A 26,991-nucleotide genomic window follows, 5' to 3' on the forward strand; every position below is an offset into this window, starting at 1 on the left:
AAAGGGCAGAGGGTGTTTTGAAGTGTAATAAACCAACATTGCGGTTCCGGCACAAGATATAAAATATCTGCAGAATGATCCCTTGGCGCAGGAGTAGTGCCGCTGTGACACAGGCCAACTTTGATGGATGGGGGGGGGGTCAGTGACCTGATGGCGTGATAGTTTCAGGTGACTGCCCACCTCTCGAAGTTGACTTGTGGGGAGAGAGGTCTGCTTGGCCATGGCCTTCCATGCAATGCACTTCCAAGGCAGCACCCAGCAGAATGTAACTTGACTCCCAGTAGCTGGTAAGCTGACTGGGTCAATCCTGTTAGCTGCAGAGGTCTGCTTCACCATTGTGAAGGGCATGTCCTGGCATGTGCAGCACCCAGCAGGATTGCACTCTCCACTTGCCCAGCTGGTGAGCAGGGCATGCACTCCTGCTGCCTGCAGGGGTCTACTGAAGCAGCCAGGATTGAACCCCCGCATGCCAAATCACCCCGCCGACCAAGACTGGCCCGTGAGCTGGAGGTTCCCCTCCTCTGCCTCCGTACAATTATGTAAAGTCCCTTTTTCGATTCTTTACACTCCAGGGGAATCTTTGCAGTGCAGTCTTTCCCCAGCTCATTCTAAAGTGTTGAGACAGAACATTCAGACGCCCAGGCCGTCTACCCTGTTTCTCCTTAACAGCTGCTTAGCTTTCCTCTCTCCACCACCATTGCAGACACGCAAGATCCTAACCGCATGCGAGAAGAACCCCAGCGACGCCTACCAGCTCAACTACGACATGCACAACCCTTTTGACATCTGCGCCGCCTCCTACCGGCCCATCTATCGGGGCAAGCCGGTGGAAAAGTGTCCACTGAGCGGAGCTTGCTACTGTCCTGAGTTTCATGGCCAGATTTGCAGAGTCACAACCGTAAGTGCCACCTCCTTCCCTCCATTACTGGCAGTAACTCTCTCCTTGGAGACTTTTCAGCCTCTTTTGGTTACCTCTTGGCAGCCTTTCTCGTGGTCTCCGTGGCAAGTATAGGGCATCAAGGGTATCCACATGCTGCTGCTGCCAGATGCTGTGTTTTGACAGAAACTGGCTGAAGCATCACTCTATACATGCTGTAACTAGTAGGGTGGTAGTAATTACTACTAGTTACTACTAGCCTACTAGTACCAGTTACTACTATTTGTAGTAGTTACTACTACTAGTAGTAGTAACTAGTTGTTGTAACTAGTAGGGTGCACCACTTTTGAATCTGGGAGTGTACCTTCTCTTATTACTCTATGCTTAAAAACCCCCACACTACTACTACTACTATTACTTTTATTATGTAGATTAGTAACCCAAGTAGCTCCCTTCTGTTTGCAAGGATAGTTAATAATGGCACCCTCCGTCAGCAGTCTGACATGGCGCAGTCCATTCTACCTCTGCAGGACTGTACCATCTCATTTTCCTGCATGTATAGATAAATTAGGCCTCAGTTTCCTCCTGTTGGGGTGGGAGCATTAATCTTCCCCTTCTCACAGCATCGAGAGGCCTGCTGGCTACGAGTTACTGCTGGAAGGGAGAATTTCTCTAGGCTAACCTGTGACCCTCCAGATGGTTGTTGAGATTACAATTCACATCATTCCTGCCCACAGGCCATGGCTGGTGGGAGTTGGGAGTCCCAACGACGTCTAGAGCAGTGTTTCCCAAACGTTTTTGGGCAACGGCACACCTGTTTACTGAAAAAAAATCTCGCGGCACACCACCATTAAAGCCCCGCCCCGTGACGTCAGCGTGCAGCGTCACGCCGGGAGGGACGCACAAAAGTGAAAGTTTTTTCCCTCCCCCTTGCCGGGGAACCTCCAAGCTTTGGGCAGGCAGGCAGGCAGGCAGAGCTGGGAAGGGGGTTTCCAGGGGACACGGCAGCTCCTCGAAAGGCTTCTCTCAGCTGCGCTCAATCCTCCTCGGAGAGGATTTCTCCTCCGGTCCCATGCCTTCGTTTGGGGCATCGCTCCGGCTGCTCCCTCTCCCGCCGCGCAGGAGCGATGCCTCTCTCTGGCTCTCCCTCCGCGCAGGCTGAGGGAGGGAGGGAGGTGCGCGTGTGACCCGTCTCTGCTGGGAGACCAAACCCAGCGAGGCAGAGTCGCGCGGAGGCGCCCAGGCAGCGCTGCCGGCTGCGAGGAGGAGCGCCAGGCAGCAGCAGGAGGCGCGGCCTCTCCTCGCCGCCGCCGCCCCGCCTCTCGCCGCCCGACTCGCCCGCCTCCCTCCAGGCATCTCGCGGCACACGAGGCAACGGCTCACGGCACACTCGTGTGCCGCGGAACACCGGTTGGGAAACACTGGTCTAGAGAGCCAATGGCCCTGCAGGGAGAGTTTCAGAGAGGAAGTGCTGGCAGCCCGTTGCCCCTGAATGCGGAGATGCCTTGATTTTCCCCCTGCTCTGGATTGGCTCATGTCACATCCTTCCATTGTCATGAGCTCCTGCATCCCAGCACTTGCCAGGTTTTGCTGCGGGAGGGAAGAACTGCCCACCCTCCTCTATTTTGCAGGGCTCTGTGTAGATCATGCCTCTCCTTGGTAGCCACCCGGATGATGTGGTTATCAAACGGTTTAGCATCCTTGGACGGCTATATCATCAGGCTGGCTACCCTGAGCCTGGCAAGACCTTGTTTCGAACCCAACACTTGAGTTTCAGAGACACACAGTGTGTCACATCCGTGGTCTGGAAGTGCTTAGAGGAGCGAGAAATTTCCCTGCTTTCTGAGGTTCAGAATGAGGCTCTCCCTGGAGCAAGACAAGGGGCTCTTGCCATATTAAAAGGACCCCATTGGTTCCAAGTCTAGGAGGTGCTAACCATGTCTTTCTTTGGCTCTGCAGGTAACAGAGATCGGGAAGGATGTCATTGGCTTAAGAATCAGCCCCCTGCAGTTCCGCTGAGGCTGTCCTGTGACCAAGCAGCTTTCTACAAGCATCCAGTTTTTTTCAAGTTCTACTTTTGGCTGCTGCCCCTTGTACCTTCCCTTTTCTGCTACCATTAATATGCCCCCTTTCCACCTGTGCTCATCAGGCCCTTTTTGGAGCTGTTCAGATGCAAATCTTCAGTCTCAAGTGTGCAGTCACAGCCAGGCGTGAATGCCGTGTCTCCCTCTACCCCTTTCCACATGTAGCTTCCATGAGAATCTGGGGGAGATGGAATGGGCTCCTCCCAGGACCCCACCAACTTTCCTGGATGTTTGTTGGGGATCAGGACTCGAAGATGCTACCAGAGACTGCAATAATTGGGTCGTCTATTCACTAGAAGAGGCATTTGAGGTTTTACGTCTCATATGCGGGGGGCCAAAGAGGGGCTGAAACTCTACTCCACTCCTTTTTGTATTCTTCACCCTCCCCACAAAAACTCCGTCCCTTTCTTTCTGCCCCATCTCCTTGTTTTCTTTATTAACATTTAATAAAGTGAAATCACCCAAGGGGGAAATGAGAACGTTGTGCTCATTGTGGTTTCAGAAATATTCTGTTGACATGAGAAGGCATGCAGCTGTTGGTGTAAATTTTCGGGAGGTGGAGGAAACCTTACCAAGGGGTGCATAGACCAGATGTTATAGCGACATCCTAGATGGTGATGATGCTTCATTGGGGTGAGGGTGTCCTCAGGATGGATTGGTCATACAGAAACTCACAGAAACATCTGCCTGCCCTTCAGGTCCCACCAGCTTTCTCTGCCTTAGTCAGCAGCAGAGAAGTAGTAGAATGGCTACAAGCCATGATGGTTGTATTATGCTGCTGAATGCTAGTTGCTCAGAAACCACAGGAGGGGAGAGTGCTCTTGTGCTGGTTTTCCACTGTGAGAACATGTAGATGGACTAGATCCAGCGGGCTACAGCTCCCTTCAGCCCTAATCTTTCACTGAGTTCTGATGAGAGATGTAGTCCAATGAACAGGTTGGCTCTAGATTGTATTTCCATCCTCTCACCTGTCCCCAAAGACATAACATACCAGCATTTACACTGGAAACATAAATTGCTACAAGAGATTTTTTATTTATTTAAAAAAACCCCCAACAACTTGAGATTTATTAAAATGTCCTTTTAGAAAAAAACATCCTGTAAATTAGTACAAATGACAGCAGCGGAGGCAGCGAGTCCCCTCTGCCTACCGCTATTTCACACACATTGATTTGTGCTCAACCCACAACTTCCTGGGCACCATGAAAACTGCTAGCTGCCCCTTGTCTCTGGCAGGATTTGCACTCATGTCTCAAACCTCCATTCCCAGGGAAGAGTTACAAACAAAATAAAAAACGCTTCCGATCACAACCCAGAGGAATCCTGCCTGTGTTGCGACTCAAGCAGGGGGGCACGCCAAGTTCTCCTGGCTTTGGGGAGCTGGGGGTCTAGAGAGCAAAACATGGCTCTGCAGCACAGCTGGGAAGATTCTCGACAGACCTGCTTGCCCCCCCCCCCCCGGCTACTCCTGGCTGCTTGAAGGAAGCACAAGAGCCGTGACCCTGGGTGGACTCTAGGCAGCTCCAAGATATTGCTCAAGGAAAGGGCAGAGCTCTGCTGCCCCCCGGCAGGCTCAGAGGGACTTGCGGGGCCGCTTGAGGAAGGAGAGCGTGTAGTCCCGGGGGGCCGAGGCTTTCTGCTTCTTCAGCTGCACCTGGGACTGAGCTGTCAGCTGCAGCTTGATGGCGCTCGAGTTGATCTTGGCTGCCACCAGCAGCTCCTTCATGCCCTTCATCTTCTCGCTCTGGAAGGTGAGGACGGGCCCTTCGGGAGGGGGGCTGGGGCCACTGCTGGGCCGCTCCTCCTTCTCCAGGGGAGGCCGGTCCACTCGCTGGCTGGAACTGGGGCGTCGGCGCTCAGTCACTTTCTTGGGCAAGGGGGGCTCCTCGGGCTTGGACTCCCGGCGCGGACCCCTGCGGCGCCCCTCCCGGGGGTCTTCGCTGCCTTGGTCGTCGTCCTCGTTGGCTTCTACCTCCCGACTCGCCAGGGTCACCTTCTGCCGCACCTGAGAGGGAGGGGGGAGTAGTCAGAAAGCCAAGGGCGCCCAGGGCACGAGGCTGAAGGCTGCTTATCTGGGCTGTACACTTCCAGAACAGATTTAGCCACATCTAAATCTTGGCCCTGATATCTAGCTGGCGCATTTTGACATCTAGAGAACAAGCGATGTCTGCCTGCCTGTTGATTTCACATGCAATTACTCTGCGAGTTTTTAGAATCTCAGCTGGGCACTTAAACACTCTCCTTGTGCCTGTTAAACATGCATCTTAATTAATTTCATTATTATTAATTTTTACAAAGTATAATCCTATATAAATAAGAATAAAAATGTGCACCCCACCACCACCACCACTATTCCATTGTAACTATCCAACCTCCCAAAATTTCAACACCTCTTGCGATGGCTTCACCCCTTTCCGTTTTAACAGTACAAATTCCACAAACACCTTACATATCTCCTCAAAACTATTTCTCCTGGATATTCCCTACCTTACCTTAATGGCATATGTTAATTATCATTAACAGCTATATCCCACACCTCTTTATACCATTCTTTTAATTCATTTCTATTCTTGCTATACTGCTGATTTTCTTTTTTTGCTACGTCCCCCATAACCCACCCTTCTCTCCCAAATCTGTCTGAATCCTGGTAACAATGGAGCTCCCTCTTTTCCAGCTAATAAACACACACCCCATAGACAACATCTAGGCCCATCAAGGCCCCCCAAAATCCTGCCAAGTCATTGCATCCCTTAACATAGCTTGATGCTGGCTATTCCCCCCACCTTAAAATGCTCTGAACTTTACCCCCTGCAACCCGCTCTGCCACAAGCACTCACCATCCCATCAAAACGGCTGAGGGACTGGACCAGGAATGTGGCCCATCCCACGTGGAGGACGGGCGTGGGACTCCCCTCTTCCCACTTGCAGATGCCGTCGTAGAAACGAAGGAGGTGGGCAAAGCACTCCGGGTCCTGCAGGGCCGAGCCGCCTCCTCCTTGCGATGGCGAAGCCTGGGCAAGACAGGTCAGGTTGTTCGGTGAAGAGATGCCACCCTGGCACCAACTGGTCTGCCAAGTCTGCCAAGGGCATTCCTTTCCCTGATCCAATTCACAAGTGCCTCTCTCCCAACTCAACTCTCTCTCTCTAAAGCTTCTAAAAAAACTAAAAAAAACCCTACCCCTTCCTGTGATCCCCTTGCCAAATCTCTAAGCCATACTCCAGTCAGCCTCCCTTTAGAAACTCCCCAACCATCTACTTCATACACCCTCTTGCCATTTCACTAAACGATTAATAATGCTTTTCTGCTCCACTCACCTCTCTCTGTCACCTTTTAAGACGATAACCCCTCTATTTTTGCCTTGACTGGATGCCAATAACCCCTTTTCAGGCCTTCATGGTTTCTCTCCAAGCTTCTAGTCCTCAGTGCAAACGACACTTATCATTAACATCCCCTCTGCTTTGCACAAAGTCATGTGTTTTCCACCTTCCCTTCTTGTACAATTTCACACTGTTTCCTGTGCCTTTGTTCTGCCTCCTTTGCTTCTGGCAAAGTCCCAGCCCAAATTTTGCTGCACCTCCTAGAATTCCCACCCTGCTCCATCCGACTACTTTCATTCCACCTAATTATACTTTTCCTAACATCCGGCACGCGGCAGTGAAAAATAAATAGCAAAAGCAGAATTTCCTCCCCAGCTGACGAATGCCAGCAAGGCACAACATCCATCCTTTACGTCGCCTGTCTGCTCACCCACCTTACCTCTCCCCTCTCGCCAGCCCCCTTCTCCTCAGCTGAGTCAGCAAGGCTGGCCACCTCTTTTAGCAAGTTGGGAATCACGTCATTGGCCACATCAAAAAATTCCTTGTAGATCTCTTCATCTTCTCGACAGTAGTTATAACTGAGAGGGGGAGAAGAAAAGGGGGCAATGCCACCATCAGATAACAGCAGACGTGGGTCTTATGCAGAGATATCTGGAACCTCTGACAGGCAAAATTTTCTTCATCACTGCATCTCCACCTTGGAATAAGCCTCTTGGGGAGCTGTTAGCCGCTGCCCACAGAGCAATCTTGTTCTCTTTAACAAACTCTGGAAAAGGTTTATTTACAGGAGAACTGGACAAACATCAGTAGTTGCCCCCTCCCCAAATAAAAGGAACTGAGAAAAGAATGCAAATTTATTTTACCCTTGACTGGAGGCCAAATGAAACCAGAACTTCAAATGCATGGATGCAACCACCAGGCTGTGGTAAACTCTACAATGGCCAGCAGCTGCTCTCCGGGGCTTCAGGTACAAATACGTGCCAGCCCTTCTGGGAGATGCCGGGGACGGAACCTGGGACCTTCTGCATTCAAAGCAGGGGTCCTAACCACCACGCTCCGCTTCCTCCCATGGAAAAGGCAAGATGAATAGGATAGGAAGACACTCACTCTTGGATCACGGTGGCTGAATCAGCCCAGGCTTCCAGTGCTTCCTTGACGTTTTTGTTGCGGCAATGATAGCCGGCCAGGTACATGTAGGGGTAGATGTGCTCGTTGTGGTAGTATTGCTTGGCTGAGTTGATTCCCTAGAGGAAAAGGGGGGTGGGAGATAAGGGGGGGGGGTTCAGGGACAGCAGGAGCTGATCCATGAAGACACCCAGGCTCAGGTGTTTTGGGGAAACATCTAGGGCTGGGTGATACCTGCTCTTCAACATTGTGATATATCAAATATCACAATATATTTATATATCACAATGTCTGAAATAAAGATGGAGCTATGCAGAGGCATTGGCCGGCTTCACAGTTTTACACGCATTGTGATTTTTGCATAGCACCCACACACATGATTTGTGATATATTGCCAGGTCATAAATTATGGAACAAGTATCACGACATGGACTTCAAACCAGTTTTGGATGATATACTGATATATTGCCCAGCTCTAGACACATCATGCTGTATCCAGAACAGCTTACAAACATTGTAAAAATTATCACCATCATCATCATCATTATTGGCACATACCCTTCCCCCTAAGGTCTCATGGAAGTGGCTTACAACATTTAAAACATAACGATAATAGCAGTTAAAAACAACTTCCAATCACAGAAATAAGATGTAGGGCATGGGTAGGCAAACTAAGGCCCAGGGGCCGGATCTGGCCCAATCGCCTTCTAAATCCAGCCCACAGATGGTCAGGGAATCAGCATGTTTTTACATGAGTAGAATGTGTGCTTTTATTTAAAATGCATTTCTGGGTTATTTGTGGGGCATAGGAATTTGTTCTTGTTGCTTTTTCAAAATATAGTCCGGCCTCCCACAAGGTCTGAGGGACAGTGGACCGGCCCCCTGCTGAAAAAGTTTGCTGACCCCTGGTGTAGTGGTTCTAAAAATATACATCTTAGGTGTCACCGGCTAGGGTCTTTGGCATCTGTCAAAAGCTGTGCAGTGAAGGTGCCGGATGCACCTCTTTGAAGAGGGAGTTCCACAACTAAGGAGCTGCCCCAGAGAAGGTTCCCTCCCAGGCCGCAACACCCCAATGTCTGAGGATGGAAGAACAAGAAAGGCAGATCCACAGAATCACAGAACTGTAGAGTCAGAAGGGGCTGACAGGGTCATCTAGTCCAACTCCCTGCAATGCAGAAGAATCTCCTGCTCAAAGATCAGCCTTCTGCTGATCTTAGCACCTAAGAGGGCCTGTAGGGAAGGAGGCGGTCTTCCCAATATTTAGAAGAAAGGGATCAAGTCGCCTCAGGTAGCAGATAGGTATATGTATAGCCAGGAAGCTTATTCGGGGCTTGTCAACAGGCAGCCCCAATGGCCATTCCTAGAGGCTCTAGGAAGCAACTGTGTACAATATGAGGACAGCAAACCCGGGAACAGCTGCATTCCACAACATGGCAGCAGGTGCAGCTGCGCACCCCCCTCACTGATCATAGGTGGTCTGGACAGCCTCCCTTGAGGCTGTTCCAATGCCTTCTGCATCATCAACTCAAAAGAAGCAGGCTCCCTTCACTTAAGATCCTCTCATCAGCTCCAGCCAGCCTGGCCCATGGGCAGAGAAGGTGGCAGTCAGAGTCCAGCAGCAACTGCAAGGTCACAGATCTCCCCAGCCCTGCCTTACTCCCTGGACCCCACTTTGAAGGGCCAAAATCCCGGGAATTTTTTTTCCCCTTGGTGGGATGGGGGAGTTAAAACATTGCAAAGAGAACCAGGGCGGTTTTTCATTTGTTTTTTTTAAATGACATTAATACTGCCTGTATGTTTTGCTTCATATCTCAGATTCCATGAAAGCTAGAAACTTACTTTTTAATAAAAAGAAAAGACAGGAAGTTGGCAATCTGGAGATCATGGTTCATCTCGGGGACAGGGGGACGTGACTGCCTCCCCTTTCACACACACCCGCCCCACAGATCTAGGTCATGCCCCACCTTCAACAGCTTTGCTTCAGGCAATGTGGTGTAGTGGTCAGACTAGGGTTTGTATCCCCTTCTTGGCCACAGTACTGCCAAGCCCAGCCTACCAGCACCCTTAGGGGCAAGGGGGGGAAATACCTGATGGTAAATGAAGAGGGGGTCTGGGCGGCCAGGGGTGGGCTCCAGCTCCTCAAGATCTGCCAAATTCCCCAGTGCCATTGGGTACCTGCAGAGGAAGCCAAGGGATCACTGAGGACAAGCAGAGGTGAGAGGAGGCCGAGGCTCCCAAGGGGACAATTTAAGAACACACAAATAAGAGCCCGAGGGCCTGTGGATTTGTAGTTGAGGATGGGGAGACAGCTCAGCCATTGAGGTCAACACATCTCTTCAATTGTATTATCATTGCTTCTTTTATCCTTGCAATAAATTACCGTATTGGCCTGAATAGAAGCCTCATTGTTTTCCAAATTCCAACCGTGAAAAGTTAAAATGCGGCTTAAATTCGCAACCTTGCAAAAATTTGCTTTTTTACGACATCGGTGCATATTCAGGTATCCCCCCCCCCCCAATTTTTAAAGGTGCACTTATATTCGGGACAGTATGGTACAACGCAAGAAGTAAGAGCAGCCATAAAAATGCAATTAAAAATCACACTGCATCCAGTGCAGAGCATTATAATTGCTACAGCGGGGGGGGGGGGAAGCACTGAATGGACTGCTCAGCCGCTTGGTGATTTTTAAGAGGTCTGATTGGTTATCTCAATAAATATTTTCCACACATTCACATTCTATGCCAAGGCACTCTTCATATTCTTTCACATAGATGACATACACTCCACTCTTTGATCATAGACTCTCCAGCAGGAGGCAGTATCTGCACAGGTGATCTGAGCCTCTTTTAGGGGAGAATATACCACCCCTGAACAAACTTCAGCGTTTTCCCTTATTGCTGTTGAAATTGACTTCAGAGGCTGTTTTGTCCCATGCCTTAAGAATGCCTGAATCCCCTTCCCATATTGTTCTTTTTCTAATATTTAGTGTCTATTTCCATCAAAAGAGTGAGTGTCAGAGACCAAGTCTTTTTTTTGCTGTATCTAGCCAAGACTGACTTAAAAGTAGACCTACTGAAATCAATGGACTCAAGCTAGTCACAACCAGAGTCCACTACCACTAAATTCCTGGCTGCTTTGGCTGCTTCCAACTCACGTGGCCGAGACCCTCTGGAAATTACTCAGAAATAGCTGGAAGCTCCTCTAGAAAGGAGTAAGACTCCCTCTGCAACTTAAGAACATAAGAGCATAAGCATACGTCTGCTGGATCAGGCCAAGTCCTCTTTTAAAGCCATCCAGGTTGGTGGCCGTCATTGCCTCATGTGGGAATGAGTTCCATAGTTTAACTATACACTGCATGAGACTAAGAAAGACACAGAGAAATGAAGCTGTTTGGGCTCTGTTAGCTAACAGCATCAAGATGGGGGCTGGATTCCTCTCCCTAGAGCTGCCTTTCCCAAACTGGGAAGACTACAACTCCCATCAGCCCCAGTGAGCATGACCAACATTGAGAGTTGCATGTCAAGCAAGATCTGGAGGGGCCAAAGGTTCCTCTGCCTAATGATAGGGCCAGGCCCTGTGAGACCAGGTCCTCTCTAAAGTACTTACTTCTCCAGGTGGCCCAAGTCATAGAGAACCCACAGCAGCTTCTGCAAGGGATGGAGACAAAGAGGCAAGCATGAGAGGCATCATGATGGTGGTGATGATATCGGCTCCAGTTTCTGCAAACCCCCACCAAAGGGAAGGAGAGGGGTCAATCCATGTCAGCTCACCTGTTGCAACTGCAGCAACTCCAGGCTATCCGAGTGCAAGTCGATGGAAGGATTGATGGCACACACCATGAAGGCCACCTCCATCTGGCGGGTGCAGCACAGGTAGGAGCCCTTCAGGTACAGCCAGCTCTGAAAAGGGGGAGGGAATTTTGCAGGTGAGAAGTTTGGGTGGGCATCAACTTTCCCACTGCAGGATCTTTCTTTCTTTCTTTCTTTCTTTCTTTCTTTCTTTGGATGGAACCTGGGATCTTCTACACTCTAAGCAGATGATTCTGCCACCCATGAAACACAAAGACGTTGGTTGCCCTCTGCCAGGTCAGATTGGTGGCCCATCTACTCCACTATTGCCCACCCTGGTTGGCAGTGGCTCTCCAAGTTTTCGGACTGAGGTGGGTCTTTCATATCACCAGGATTGAGCCAGGGGCCTCCTGTATCCTAACCAATGTGCTCTACAACCCAGCTATGATCTCCCTCGTTTCAGATATTTGCATAGGGTTGTGTGGCTGAAGGTATACTGGAGAGCTTTATTTTTAAAATATAATAACAATAACAATAATAATAATAATGGAAAACCGATTCCTGGAGGGTGATTTAACATGTTAGCGATAACAACCAAGCCGCCTCACTCAAGGAAGGATGTTGGCAATTCCCAGGTGGAATGGCAACAAACAAGACAGGCATAAAGGCGTCCCTCACACGCCCAGTAGCATAGCATGGGTTGCCAGCATGCACATTCAACTGCCTAATGGCGTCTGTATCACCCAGGAGATTGCAGCCATAGAAATAAGAAGAGTCGTCTGGAGAAGTCACTTCCTGGTTTGCACGGAGAAGCAGTTCTCAACTGAGTGCAGCAACAGAAGCAGGCAGCTGTACCGAGGCAGCACCAGGTGTTGAAATTTTGTGCCCCCTAACAAATTTGCACCCGGGGCAACTGCCCCTGTTCCCGCCCCCCCAACTAGGCCGCTGCTCACGCCTTCCTTGTAAGCTTTCCAGAGGCATTTGCTGGAAGGCTGACAGGCAAATTACAGCTGTGGCTGGGTCTCACCAGGCAGCAGCACTAAGATAAGAATTTTCATGAAGGGGGGCAGGTTGTATTTCACATTTATTGGCTGGTAAAATCCATGCACAATGGACCTATTCCCAAGATTTATTTTTGCCTCTAAACGGAGATGCTCAGATGCTCCTATAATAATGAAATGAAATTAAATGTGTACACCATCTAAAGCTAATTCGCTCCTATGGAAGAAGTGGATGGAGTACAGAACCTGCAAGCTACAAACCATCTATTCAGTTGCACAAGCCTCCTATGTGAAGACGAGAGGGGAACATCCTCCCTTCCTGAGCTGATATCTTACCCGTTCTGCCACACCAGAGTTGACCGTTTGCCCACGTCGGTCCTCATTGCCTTTGCCGTGCCATGTCACCTCTGCGGTCTGCTCCCCATCTTTGCCGAACACCACCCAAGCGTGGTCCTCAGAGAGCGCCAGGTGAACGTCCAGAAGTCCTAGGACCTGGCAGGCCCCCACAACTGCAAAAGCCACCCCAGAGCTGTCTAGTTTGGTGCCTGGTAAAAGAAAGTAAAAGAGCAGGACGCTCAGGACAGCTTGAAGAGCAGCGGAAAAACACTATTGCATCTGGATTAAAAATGGGAGGCATGCAGCCACACTTAAAAGAATTGTTTTTGGAGGGTGAAAGCTGCCCACCTTTGGAGAAGCACACCTGTGGCCTCTCTGCATGAATTGCTGTTATGAGCCAGCCAACTGCTTGGAAAGAGCCATGCCCAGAGCAGTACAGAGACACCCTGAGCTACAACATCTGAAAGCAAGTAATTCTGCTGTGCTTGTGCATGAGGAGTGATTGACGGTTCATGCCACACCCACTGCAGATGTTGGGCACAATTAACCTTTCTCCGCTGGCTTATGGCAGCTGGCTGGTAGGAGGCAAAGCCAGGACAGTAACTCAAAAGGTGAAGCAGTGGACAGCCTCTTCCCTTGACCTTGCAGAAGCCTTTGATTAATTAATATATTTTTTTTGCACAAACGTCAAATGAGCAGTTTACTCCTAACACCAGTTTTGAGAGTTAATTTTGCTGAGAGCCTTGTCTCTTGAAACTCCAGAAAACGGGAGACTGTAGCTTGTCTTGTAAAGGTAAAGGACCCCTGACGGTTAAGTCCAGTCATAAACGACTCTAATGTTACATGCTCATCTCGCTCTATATGTCGAGGGAGCCGGCATTTGTCTGCAGACAGTTTTTCCGGGTCATGTGGCCAGCATGACTAAGCCGCTTCTGGCGAACAAGAGCAGCACAAGGAATCGCTGTTTACCTTCCCGCCGGAGCGGTACCTATTTATCTACAGTAGTACCTCGGGTTACATATGCTTCAGGTTACAGATTCCGCTAACCCAGAAATAGTACCTGCGGGTTAAGAACTTTGCTTCAGAATGAGAACAGAAATTGTGCTCCGGTGGCACAGCGGCAGCAGGAGGCCCCATTAGCTAAATTGGTGCTTCAGGTTAAGAACAGTTTCAGGTTAAGAATGGACCTCTGGAACGAATTAAGTACTTAACCCGAGGTACCACTGAACAGCATTTGACGTGCTTTTGAACTGCTAGGTGGGCAGGAGCTGGGACCGAACAAGGGAGCTCACCCCGTCGCGGGGATTCGAACCGCCAACCTTCCGATCAGCAAGCCCTAGGCTCTGTGGTTTAGACCACAGCGCCACCCGCGTCCCTTAGCTTGTCTTGTAGTACAGGCCAAAGATAAGGCCATCCAAACAATATAGCAACACATCTAAGAGGACCAGAAAAGAGGACCAGGCCTTGCTCACTCTTGTTTTCAAAATATCCAACATCCCCATCATATAGAGAGATAGTAGGATGCAGCAGTTAAACGTGCTTGACAACGACCTGCGAGGCCAGGATTTGAATCCTTGCTAAGCCATGAAACTTGCTGGGTGACCTTGAGGCAGTCAGTGTCTCTTATCCTAGCCTGCGTTGCAGGGCTGCTGTGGGGATAGCATTTATTCGCTTATTGATTTATTAAATGTATAAACCACCCTTCATCATAAGATCCAGGGGGGGTTCACAGACTAAAGTACAAGATAAAAACACAAGTAAATAATTGAAACAAAGCAAATCAAAGCAATATGCCCCCCCAATGGGGAGGAAGAGACCCAAAACTTCCCTGCAAGAAAGGGGGAACATAAATATAATAAACAAATATAAATATATGCAGGGCAACATGAGATCGGCAGCTGAGCACTTGGGACAGAGAGCAGCATGCTCCCTTTGTGGCCTCACCTGTGATGAAGCTGAACAGGGACTGGATGTGGGCCCGATCCTTGAAGTAGGAGCGGCTCAAGCTGTTCCAGATGACATCGGAGACTTTCTTGACAAGCTCCCGGGAAGAGTAGCCCTCTGGCCGCGGGTAGAGCGAGAGATCCACGGCCCCGCGGATTTGGGCAGTGAAACGGGCATGCAGGGCCCCGATGATGCTCAGGTCAGCCACCGGGAAGTAGGTCAGGCTGTCGGGACCTTGGGCAGGCTCGAAACTGATGCCCGGCACGTTGGTGGGCAAGACGCGGTTGACAGCCAGGAAATGCTCCACGAAGCCCAAGACGAGCGAAAGCAGCACCAGGTCGGGCTGCTCCCGGCGAAGCTCCAGCTCAAAGAGGCGGACCACATCCGAGACGGAGCGCAGGGGGAAGAGAGCCTTCTGAGCGCCCTTCAGCCCCATGGCCTAGAGGGCGCGCTAGGGAGCAAGCAGAGAAGGAGGAGGGTCAGAATTAGCAGGGGGCAAGAGGGCAGTCCAGCTAATTCAAATATGACAGAGATGGGGAACTTCTGGCTCAGAGCTGGGCTCAGCGCCAACCACCATAGATACTAATGGTCAGGGATGATGGAAACTGGAGTCCAGAAACATATGGCAGGCCACAGGTTCCCCACCCTGGTGTAACAGATGTCTGCCAGCTTTTAAAACCTAACAGCAGGAAATATCCACTCTTTCTCGGTAAGCACAGAGGTCCATCCAAATCTTCAATGGGGTCGTGAATAAAGTAAAGCCAGAGTAGATTTTAATCTTGTCACTGACTTAAATGCCCACTAGACCATTAGTGTGCGTGACACATTGCCTTGCTTGGAGGTTGGGGGCAGGGAACCCACCTCAAACTGGAGACCAGACAGTGCAGAGCAGGAAGTTTCAGCCTAAGAGCAATCCTGGTTGAGGAATTTTGCAACACCTAAGCTGCTTGAAAGCTCAGATCTGGAGCCTGGGGAGATTTGGGGTAGCAAAATGGTTGAGCGCTTGTGTCAATGGGAATGTGGCAGCCCCAATGAGGAACAAAAGAATCTGCCTCACAGATCTCCGGCAGAGCCATCCGTCTTGGGAGTGCAGCGCTGCCAGAAAGGGACACCTCTTGCTTGTAGTGCACCCCATGCTTGTGGGGAACCTGCTGCTAAATTATTATTAGGCAAATGAATAGGCTTGGTCTCCAGATGCAGCTGAACATCACCCCTTGTTACTACTGACCATTGGCCAGGCTGGGAAGGGGATGGTGGGGCTTGCAGTCCCACATCATTGGGGAACCTAAGACTGGGGAAGACTACCTTTGGGGGGGGTCTCAGGCAGGGGTCTTTCCCCTGGAGATGCTGAGGATAGAATCAGCAACTTTCTCCATGCAAAACATCTGCTCCACTGATATACAACCCTTCTCCAGTAAAGCTATGAACTCACGGGGTTGCATTCAGTGAGTCATTTACTAACTCTTCAGAGTTGGCTCTTCCCTCCTTCTCTGTCAGATGCAGACATAACACTGGCCTACTTGGGAGAACCGTTTTTTTCGGGTTCTGCTTCTGAAGGGCTTTGAACACGGAGGAAACACACTGTTCATTCATCAGCAACCTGCTGCCCTGCAGATGATCTGGGCTGCAACTCCCATCACTCCCAGTCTTCTGTTTTTGCAGCCCAAAACATCTGCAGGGCATCAGACTGCCAAAGGCTGCACCACATCAATTCTTGACGAGGTGCGCAAGGCCACACCCCTAAAAAGTTTGGGAATACCATATCGGGAGGGAGTAGAGCTCAACAGCAGAGAATCTGTCGCGCATGTTGCAGCTCTGTCGTGTTCAGGCGGGAGGATGCGGTAGTAAGGAGATGCCCTGGAGAACTACTGCCTGCTCTGGGTTTGGCGGGCAAACGGAGCATCCGGGAGCTAAGGCAGCTCCCTACACTTTATAAACATGCTTCGATCCGTATCTGCAGGAAAAGCAATATCGCAGAACAATAATCCTCCGCGCGGAGGTGTTTTGATCGCACCCCTCCTGCATCCCACCCACCCAAAACGATCAGCCACAACCTCACGCTGCACATGAAGGGGGGGCGGGGAGAATGAAGAAACGAGCCGTACCCACCCCAAGGCTGTTGCAATTTGCAGTTGCGCCTCTGCTGCACCAGGATCCTCGCGGGCGGGGAGCCGATGGCGGGGCTGCACGCAGAAAGGCACCTTCCCAACACGCCCCCTCCGTCTCACTTCTCCGGCTCTCTCATTCGAATGCGCTCTTTCAGCCGTCCGTACCCCCGCCGCGCGCGCAGGGCAGCATGGGAATTGAAGTCCCGCGTTGGCAAGGCATGCCGGGGGAGCTCCGGCGGCCTGCTCTGATCCACAGACTTATAGTAGTTAAAGTCATGCACACGCTGCTATATTCCGGGTTCATTTGAACCACACAACCTCTCCGTCGCCTCCCTAGTCGCGAGGGAAGGAGAGAAGCACACAGCAAACCAGGGATGCGTGCAGGGCCGGATTTAGGTTTCATGAGGCCCTCAGCTACTGAAGGTAATGGGGCCCTTTATATGTCCAGCTGTCCTTTGCCAACAGCAAATTGTCGCTGTTTTTTGTGTTGAATATATGCTATATGGTAATTTATGGACCTAATGATCTAAATGATCTAAAGTCATTTGCACATGTTGCCATGCCACCAGTCCATGCAGAATGTAGGCACCCTATATATAGAAATGAGCAAACCAGTGATATTTTAGGGAGCAGACTAGCAGGCAGGGCCCATTAATTACATCATAGGAGTGTATACAACACAAAACACTGTTGCTGTATGTAGGTTTTATTTTATTTGTTTTTTATCTTATATTTTGAAAATGTACAACCAGTTTTTCCCCCTTTAATTTTTTTGGGAGCTCCCAAGAGAGTGGGCCCCTAAGCTATAGCTTGTTTAGCTTATAAGTAAATCCATCACTGGTCATGTATCGTCGTTCCCCCCCCCCCCCTCTCTAACATGCATCTTCCTTTTTTAATTTAAACTTAAATCAGTGGCAGTGGTTTTGGCTTCCCTTTCTGCAACCGGAGGTGTGTTTTGCATGTGTCCCCCCCCCTTCCTTTTGGCTGCAAATGGTCAGTCACTTTCTGGCTCCGCCTCCTCACAGGGATATCAACCGTGAGTGGACTACACTGCAGGGTTGTCATAAGCCTCCCCCTCTCTTCTGCAGCGGCAGGGAGAGAATTGTGGATTTCTCTGGCATCTGTAGCACACTTCTAAACTGCAGAGAAAGTGAGCAGAAGAGAACTATGCAGTCAAACATTCAAGATTCACACAAAGTAAGATCCGAGACTTCTTAGCAAAGTTTCTTAATTGGCTACAAGCAAATTAAAAAAGAAGGAAGAAAGGAGTCAGTGCTAACAATCTGAAATTGTTGAGGTTGCAACACTAACATTCTGGAGTTTCTCCATTGTTTTTGATGGGCAAATCTCAATTTCGCTTCTGGAGATTTTATTTTATTAAAAAGGATAAAGCAGCCTTTTCTGGCCTGGGGGCAGTGGCAGCACAAGAATGCCAAAAAATCCAACCTTGTCCAATTGACTCCAAACAGGTGCCAAAGTTTAGTGCTAGTTTTGTGCCGCAAACTCCACATTTTGTGCCAGCTCCCAAACTGAGTAATTGACACCCAAACTGGGATCTTAATTAAATGGCCCAAAGACCAACCTTGTCAGATTGACTCCAAACCAGAGCCAAAGCGATCTGCTGGCTTGGTCCCGCAAACCCCACATTTAGTGCTGCCCCCCAAAACTGAGTGGGCTAAGTGGGTAAAGGTAAAGGTAAAGGTACCCCTGCCCGAACGGGCCAGTCTTGACAGACTCTGGGGTTTGTGCGCCCATCTCACATCTAGAGGCCGGGGGCCAGCGCTGTCCGGAGACACTTCCGGGTCACGTGGCCAGCGTGACAAAGCTGCATCTGGCGAGCCAGCGCAGCACACGGAACGCCGTTTACCTTCCCGCTGGTAAGCGGTACCTATTTATCTACTTGCACCCGGGGGTGCTTTCGAACTGCTAGGTTGGCAGGCGCTGGGACCGAGCAGCGGGAGCGCACCCCGCCGCGGGGATTCGAACCGCCGACCTTTCGATCGGCAAGCCCTAGGCGCTGAGGCTTTTACCCACAGCGCCACCCGCGTCCCAATGGGCTAAGTGGGTACTTGTTGGCTAAGTTGGAACTTAAGTGGGGGCTACAGAGTCAGTTTATTGTGTTTTAGAAAACAGCCAATATGCACATTAAAAATGATAGCAATAATAATGATGATGATATGCATTTGTACTCCTTATCCTTTTTAAAAAAAAAACACATAATTTCCCATACATCCTTTCAGTTTTGTAGCGCTGATCTGCAGAGTGCTACAAGAAATTTGGATGTTCTGAAAGATATGTATAGTACTTCTCTGCATCAGACAGCAAAAAAACCCAGGTCTTGGGCAAGGGGTGACCTTCCCTTCTGCACTCTTAACAGTGGGTAGACATAATTGTTTCTAATATCATTATAGAAAGGGCATTCTTCCATTGACACCAAGGACTCAGTTACATTAGTAAAGTTTTAAATGCATTATAACATCGTGACACCAGATGGCACTGTAGAGTTCCATCTTTCAGCAATGTGATTTCTAGTCCCATTATGAGGTTTACAACACATTTTCCTCAAACGTTTTTCTGATGTGTCTAGAAGATCCAGCCCAAGTTGCAGCCACAGACTCTTTCTTAGGAATTCCTTTATGTCGAGCCATCCAATCTGCTAATGGGGGAACATTTAATCTTGCCTGCATAAAGGCTACCCTCATTTTAACATTTGTAGTCTACCAGATGTCTCATGGCAGCCAACCGCATTTCAGACTTCCATGAGTTTGGGCATCATCTCTACCAAAATTGTCAAGAGAAGATGTGATACCTGCTTGAAAATAGTTTTTAAGTCAGGAAAGCAGGGCCATTTTAAGAGCTTCAGCTTTAATGGGCATTACACCCAATTACGCATGGAGTAATGCTATTTTTGTAGAAACAGGGACTGACAGGAGTGTGAGCAAAAATTTATTTTGTGCTATTTCCAGTGAATCTAAATTGGCCATAGCCCACAGTAATGCTCCCTATAGCAGTTTTGGCAACACCCTGTCTTGTAACTTGGGCTGGACCAGGTTGTCCCCTTTTGTGCGATGGAATCATAAGAGTCCATTTAAAGTTCTACCAGCTAACAAGGTGCTTGACTCAACCTTTGCAAAGCATTTACCTGTCCAATGGAAAACCACACCAAAGTACTTGAAAGAGAGTACTTGCTCCAGTTTATTTCCATCGAGTGACCAATTGTGATTTTTATTGGATTTACCAAATATCATAACTTTTGTGGGTTGGGGGGGGTTGGTAATTGATAAGAGAGGTGTTCATTCCTGCAGTACAAACTGAACCAATTCAAGTCTGTGCAAGCCCAATTGGGCATTAGAGACCAGGATAGCATCATCTGCATAAAGGAGACTGGAGTATTTCTGATTTCCAATTTTCACTGGGAAGTAGTGCTCACCTCTCAGAAACTCAACTACTTCAACTATAAATATATTAAAAAGAAGGGGGAGAGGAAACATCCTTGTTTTACTCCTTTTGTGACTGGAACAGTGTTGGATAAATGACCCCCAACAATTCTAACTTGCAGAGGTGTACCAGTATATAGCACCATTATATGCTTATTTATGCTTTTATATGCCATTATATACCACAGAGAATGAGATGGTTGGATCATAGAATCATAGAATCATAGAGTTGGAAGAGACCACAAGGGCCATCGAGTCCAACCCCCTGCCAAGCAGGAAACACCATCAGAGCACTCCTGACATATGGTTGTCAAGCCTCTGCTTAAAGACCTCCAAAATAGGAGACTCCACCACACTCCTTGGCAGCAAATTCCACTGTCGAACAGCTCTTACTGTCAGGAAGTTCTTCCTAATGTTTAGGTGGAATCTTCTTTCTTGTAGTTTGGATCCATTGCTCCGTGTCCGCTTCTCCGGAGCAGCAGAAAACAACCTTTCTCCCTCCTCTATGTGACATCCTTTTATATATTTGAACATGGCTATCATATCACCCCTTAACCTCCTCTTCTCCAGGCTAAACATGCCCAGCTCCCTTAGCCGTTCCTCATAAGGCATCGTTTCCAGGCCTTTGACCATTTTGGTTGCCCTCCTCTGGACACGTTCCAGTTTGTCAGTGTCCTTCTTGAATTGTGGTGCCCAGAACTGGACACAGTACTCCAGGTGTGGTCTGACCAGAGCAGAATACAGTGGCACTATTACTTCCCTTGATCTAGATGCTATACTCCTATTGATGCAGCCCAGAATTGCATTGGCTTTTTTAGCTGCCGCGTCACACTGTTGGCTCATGTCAAGTTTGTGGTCTTGTGTGTTCTTGAAGCTACTAGCATGAGTTTGATCAAACTGCGGGAGGCAGTGGAGGACAGAAGTGCCTGGCGTGCTCTGGTCCATGGGGTCACGAAGAGTCGGACACGACTAAACGACTAAACAACAACAACATATACCTGCATATCAATCTCCATAGATTGTAGTTTGTTTGGTCCAAAGGCATTCCCGAGAGATAGAATCCAAAGCAGCTTTCAAGTCAATGAAGGCCACGTAAACATGTCTCACAATTCCAGCCAAGTATTTATCAATGATGTACTTAAAGCATAAAGCAGTTTTTTAAAAGTTGATCTGCCTGGGCAAAAGCCAGCTTGTCTTGACGTTAACAGAACATGATCTTTTACCCAATCCACTAGTTTGTCAAGGAGAGACACATCTTCCCTGGGACATCTAACAGGCTAATTGGCCTATAATTTGCTGGGTCATTTACAAGGCCCTTTTTAATAGATTGGTACCACAACAGCCGATCACCAGCTTGGGGGGGGGGGGCAAGACTCCAGAACTGTTAATTAAGGAAAATAATGATGCAAAAATTGGGGCCCACCAGTCAGAAAATACAAAAAAGGTGCTGGGAGATCATCTTCACTGGGGGAACCTAAGTTGGCTAGGGGGGCACTTATATTTATCTTGCATATTTATCTTGTACAAATTATGTTATCTTTTGCTATTTGGTTTGTTTGTCTATTGGATTTATATAATGCCTTCCTGCCTTCATTAGAAAGATACCAAGTCAGACCAGTGGTCCATTTAGCTCTGTATTGGCTACACTTACTGGAAGCAACTCTCCATGGTTTTCAGGGCAGCAGGTGTCTCCCAGCTCTACCTGGGAGGTTGCAGGGTTTGACCCTGGGCCCTTCTGTGTGCAAAGTAGATGCTCCCCTACTGAGGTACAGTGCTTCATCCAGGACACTCTAACATGTCCTCCTTCACCCCCTTTGCTTTGTTTTCTTCCTCTGGCAGCCCCCATTCTGTGCCCATGGAGCATGCTCAGAGATTTTGGAGTATCCTCCCTCCCTCCCACTTACCTGTTTTAACTAATGTTTTCCCCCCATATATTGGGGTTTCACCAAAACTGCTCACAACTCCTTGTTGTGCATCAGCATAGGTGGAAGTGGGGTGAACCTCCAGCCCATGAAACTATCCTGGCCAATGGGGAGGAGGGTCCTAAGTTGGCTCTAAAGGCCATTTCCTCCTAACCATGCTGACCTATCAGCTGATATCGCCTGATGGGCGGGGTTCAATTCTGCAGGGGGCGTGTTTCACCTGTGCATTCCCTGCGTGGCACACACTGCAGAAGAAGACCCCTGCAGGTCAACTTCCACGGAGGGGCACGACTGCCTTCCTATCAGTCACCGGATGCCATCCTGACACCAAATGATGGACATGTCGGTAGCCCTGCTCATTTGTCAGACTTGGCTCATGGGGAGGGGCGGTGCAAGTGTGACATACAATAAAGAGCTGGTCCGTGCTGAGTTCGATAGTGTTGCTTTGGCAACAAAGCAATCCACATTCAGATAATGACTTCACTAGAGAGTATACACATTACCCCATTCCAAGCACAGCAGCATCTTATTCAATTAACGTCATGAGCATGTTTAATGCCCTTTTTATTCCCCACCCCACCCCAAACCTCCCACTGACTTTTTATTTATTTATTTGCAAATTGCAGCCTTTCCTTGTTGTTAACAGAATCAGACAACAGAAACTGTAACAGGATCTTCCTCCCTTTTCTTTTTCCTTTTTTTTAATTGGCTGATTAACTTTGAAACTTGTTTGTTTCCCCCACCCCCACCAACATCTATTATGTACAAAAAAAATTGGAATTTTATTTCTGAAGCCTACAGAAACAAGTGCAAACCAACTGCAGTTTTTTTTAACCCTAATGATAAATATCCGGTGGGTTGGGGAGCGTAAAACGGGGGACAAGGGAGCCAGCCTATATAACAAAACATCAAATCAATGCCCCTTCATCGTAGCCGGTACAAAAACAAACAAAGAAAAAAAAGAGTCCTCAAGAATGTCAGAAATGCCTTTTTGGTTCCAGACAAAAATGTCCTCCTAGCCCAGTATACAGTTTCCGGCAGCAGGCAGCCAAAAGGTCGCCAGGGCAGGAGGGAGGGCGCTAGCCTCCTTACAGCTGCACTCTCTCCTTCGCTCTCCCCACTTCATCCCACTACCGCTGGCGCTGGGGGATGCAGATCCCATGGGGCCGAGAGCGGACATAGCCCAACTTGCAGGCACAGCGGTAGGAGCCGCTGGTGTTCACGCAGCGTTCGGTTTTACACAGAAGCCCTCGGTGGTTGAGCTCCAGGCACTCGTCAATATCTGAAAGGAAAAGAAATAAGGAAAAGAAGAGGGGGTGGGCAGCGCCAGAACTTGGCACATTTGGGCAGCTGCTGAGGAACCCAGTGCCATGGCAGGAGCCCACTGCTGGCATCTGCCTTGGGCTCCCTTTAAATTTGCTTTCCCAACCAGAGCAACGGCATCTGAGTCATGTCCACTTCCTCACCATATCTCCAATCTAGCATCACTCTGGGGCATTATGGGAAATTGCAAATGGCCACCCAACACTGCTGCCCAAATGCCACAAGTGACCAGGTAAGCCTTCAGAGCTCACCAAGAGAGGTGATGGCAGTCCACGCTTTGCCCAGCACCCCACAACCCAAAACCCTCTGCAGACAGGAGAGTGGAGTCGATTCCCTAAAAAGGAGAACCCTGGATGATGTGGGGTCAGAGGGTGGGGGTGGGGTAGGGGTGGGGTGTCTGGAGGCATTGTAATGTACCCTCCAGTGTTCAGCCTGGCCAAGAGTGCTATGTCCATGCTATGACCCCCTTACCCAGACAGCGGGTATGGCTGGCATCGAGCTGGAAGCCCGGGGAGCACTCGCAGACCAAGCCCTGCTGGGTGCGGACGCAGTGGCCATTCACACAGCGGCATTCATCGGAATCCTCTTCGGAGCTGTCCGCATCTGGGGTGGGGAAAGAAGCAGGAAACAGGCTAGTGTCCAAATAATGATGGATGCTTTCACCTTCAGGAGGGGCTTAGTGAGAGAAGCCTCAAAATGGAAGGGGTGCTTTGGGGGGGGAGAAGTAAAAAATGGCACATCCTTCACTTTATTTTAGCTCATTTTGTAGAAGAAGAAGAAGAAGAAGAAGAAGAAGAAGAAGAAGAAGAAGAAGTAGTTGCACATCTGATGGGTTGCCCCAGCCACTCTGGGCAGCTTCCAGCAAAATATAAAAACACAATAAATCATCAAGCATTAAAAACTTCATTATACAGGGCTGCCTTCAGATGTCTTCTAAGAGTCATGTAGTTGTTTATCTGTTTCCATGCCCTCCCACTCCCCTAAATCATAGCTGTTGCAGACAGACAGACAGACAGACAGACAGACAGATGGCCGCTGAACACCACCCCTGTCTCCATTTAGTTCATAAAATTTATGTACCACTTGATTAAAACAAACAAACAAAAAACTCAAAGCACTTTACAAAAAGAATGAAACAATGAAATGATCAGTAAAACAAAAACAAGATCCAATTAGGAGCAACTATTTGAAACATTCAAAAAATAATTAAGACCAGTGATAAGATAAAAACCAGATTAAAACACATGCCAACGTTCTACATGTCTGGACGGGCTTGCCTAAATAAAAATGTTGGGCCCCCAAAAAAGTATGGTGACAGCGCTCACCAGAAGTCAATAGGCAGGGAGCTCCATAGTGTGGGTGCTTCTGTACTAAAAGATCAATTTCTTACCAATGTGGAACGAGAATTATGTGTAACCCATAACAGTGCAAGTTCCGCAGATTGGAGTGGGCGTAAGGCAATCTTAAAACTCTCACCTTTGTGCACCTTGCCAAACAAAGCGCTGAAGTCCCAAAACGAGTTGCTCTCACTTGGAGTGGACTGGCAGTTAAGGCCTGGGGGAGAAATAAACACCACAGCAGTCCTCGTCACCTTGGGCCACACCTGCTCCCAAGTCACCCTCATAATGATAGGCAAAAAAAGTGGGCACAAGCGTTATAATTATAGGGAAAGAGTGGGATATGCCAGGGCTCATAGCCTAGCCCCAAATGTGTAAGAGGCTCTTCTTTGGTGGGAAGATGGAAAGCACTCTGTGTGTGCTCAGTGGCACCTATATCTTCCATACTGTTCCATGTCTCCCATACTGAGAAGAGCTGGATTTGGGGTATAAATTAAATCTCTTCACTCTGCATGCTCAGAGGCACGCTGCTTTTCAGGATTCCTGGGCCCAGACATTGCTGAAGGAAATAGTTTCACGCTGACACTCTGGGCTGCCTCAATAAACTTCCTGGTGTGTGGAGAGGTCAGACCCTCAATGCTCAAGGGCACTTTCCCCCTCAGCCAACTACCCCCCATCTCCCACTATTCCCTCCCCATGAACTCAGCGCTCACGGTACCTGAGCCACGCAGTGGGCAGGCGTGGCAGTGGTAGCCCCAGCCTTTGCCGTAGCGGCAACAGCATTCCTCGTAGCTCAGCTGCTGGCCATTGAACGGAGAGGAGCACATCCCGTCCTCCCCTCTCTGCTGCCAGCAGACGTCGCGAAGGTCGGTCACCCTGTCTGCGAAGTGGGGAGAGGAAGGGGTGGGGCGGCTTGAGGTTCGGTTCCATTTGCGCACAGAGATTTTCTTGTTTTTTAAAAAGGTATTTCTATATATATAATTTTTTATTAATTTTTCTGCTTGACAATTTAAAATACTCATTTAAACATCCTTAAAATATCAGTGACTTCCCTTCTTCTCTTTCCATGGTTCATTTTGCACATCACTAATCCCTGCATATTTTACAAAACCTAAACCATTCAGTATTCCATTATTGCATCCATCAAAACTTATTTACACTGTTGAATTTATCTTAATGCTGCCAACATTTTCAGATGTAGAGTTTCCCCCCAATATACTCAACAAACGTTTCCCAATCTTCTCTAAACGTATGTTCTTGTTCTCTTATTCTATATGTTAAATCTACAAGCTTTCAACGTTCTGTAGATTTCTGATCTGATCCTAATGTTCTTTAACATTGTTTTTTTAATTTTATGTCAGTGTTGTGTTTTATGGGTTTTTCTGTTTTTGTTCTTTAATCACATTGACCAAATAACTTTTTGTTACTAGATGGGTATAAAAATGCTGCAAATAAATCGAGCTGACCTGCTTGTGTCTCTGGGAGCTGGCACTCCTTGCCACTGGGGTCCAAGGTCAAGGGAGGCGGGCATTCGCAGGAGAATGAGCCGATGGTGTTGGTGCAGTGCCCAAGTTTGCAGACCCTGGGGTCCTGGCACTCATCCAGATCTGCAGGCGACAACCAGGGAGCCAGCTGCTCACTCCTACATGGGTCTCTTTATGCATGTCCCTGCTCCCAAGCCTATTCTCAACCCTACAGCCCACAAGCCCCAATTGCTCGGTATTCTTGTTATCTTCCACCCTTCTGTTGCTACTGAGGTTTTGCCCTGTGAGAGGTCTTTCTTCCAGACTCAAACTGGCAAAGCCAACTTCTTAACAAGGTGGCCTTTGAAATGAACTCCTTCAGCATAGGAAGAGCCTGCTGAATCAGGAGAATGGCTCATCTGGTCCAGCAACCTGGGCTCAGAGGGACCAATCCAGGGCTTTAGGAAACCTACAAGCAGGTCCTAAGCACAAGAGCCTGCTCCTCCCCTGCGGTTTCCAGCAACTGGTACAGTGGTGCCTCGTAAGACGAAAAGAATCCGTTCTGTGATTCTCTTCGTCTAGCGGTTTTTTCGTCTTGCGAAGCAAGCCCATTGACGGATTAGCGGATTAGCGCTATTAGCAGCTTTTAGCGGCTTATCTGCTGATCGGATCAGCTGATAAGCGGCTTAGTGGCTTAGAAAAAAGGGGGGAGGGGGAAAAACCCAGCAGGAACTCGCAAGACATTGCGAAGCAAGCCCATAGGAGATTGGTTTGCGAAGCACCTCCAAAACGGAAAACTCTTTCGTCTAGCGAGTTTTCCGTCTTGCGAGGCATTCGTCTTGCGGGGCACCACTGTATTCAAAAGCATTGCTGCCTCCACTGTGGAAGCAGAGAGACTGTGAAGGCCATCGATAGCCTGTTTGTCTGT

The 26,991-nt window shown here is 48.8% G+C and overlaps 3 protein-coding genes across 3 annotated transcripts in view; 1 reads left to right on the forward strand and 2 right to left on the reverse strand.

Annotated features, from left to right (window-relative positions):
- COPA (COPI coat complex subunit alpha) overlaps positions 1-3,440 on the forward strand; it is a 34,368-nt gene extending 30,928 nt beyond the window's left edge. The window contains 2 exon segments of the mRNA XM_082202939.1: positions 704-898; positions 2,837-3,440. Of these exon segments, the coding sequence (XP_082059065.1) occupies positions 704-898; positions 2,837-2,896 (255 nt within the window). The 3' untranslated portion in view covers positions 2,897-3,440.
- Positions 3,441-3,976: 536 nt separating this feature from the next.
- MEN1 (menin 1) lies at positions 3,977-16,750 on the reverse strand. Its single transcript, XM_082202899.1, has 10 exons — positions 16,583-16,750; positions 14,474-14,924; positions 12,530-12,738; positions 11,175-11,303; positions 11,011-11,051; positions 9,492-9,579; positions 7,387-7,523; positions 6,719-6,857; positions 5,799-5,972; positions 3,977-4,966 (listed from the first exon to the last, which is right to left on the reverse strand). Exons 2-10 carry the CDS (start codon positions 14,907-14,909, stop codon positions 4,535-4,537), a joined length of 1,785 nt encoding a protein of 594 aa, XP_082059025.1. The 5' UTR covers positions 14,910-14,924; positions 16,583-16,750; the 3' UTR covers positions 3,977-4,534.
- Positions 16,751-22,709: 5,959 nt separating this feature from the next.
- LTBP3 (latent transforming growth factor beta binding protein 3) overlaps positions 22,710-26,991 on the reverse strand; it is a 41,547-nt gene continuing 37,265 nt past the window's right edge. Inside the window, exons 24-28 of the mRNA XM_082202882.1 lie at positions 26,067-26,207; positions 25,319-25,480; positions 24,740-24,817; positions 23,735-23,866; positions 22,710-23,222 (exon numbers count right to left, since the gene is read on the reverse strand). Of these exons, the coding sequence (XP_082059008.1) occupies positions 23,071-23,222; positions 23,735-23,866; positions 24,740-24,817; positions 25,319-25,480; positions 26,067-26,207 (665 nt within the window). The 3' untranslated portion in view covers positions 22,710-23,070. The remainder of the gene's footprint in view (positions 23,223-23,734; positions 23,867-24,739; positions 24,818-25,318; positions 25,481-26,066; positions 26,208-26,991) is intronic.

The sequence above is a fragment of the Podarcis vaucheri genome (assembly GCF_965113315.1).
Source record: "Podarcis vaucheri genome assembly, chromosome: 16".
NCBI classification, from domain to species: Eukaryota; Metazoa; Chordata; class Lepidosauria; order Squamata; family Lacertidae; genus Podarcis; species Podarcis vaucheri.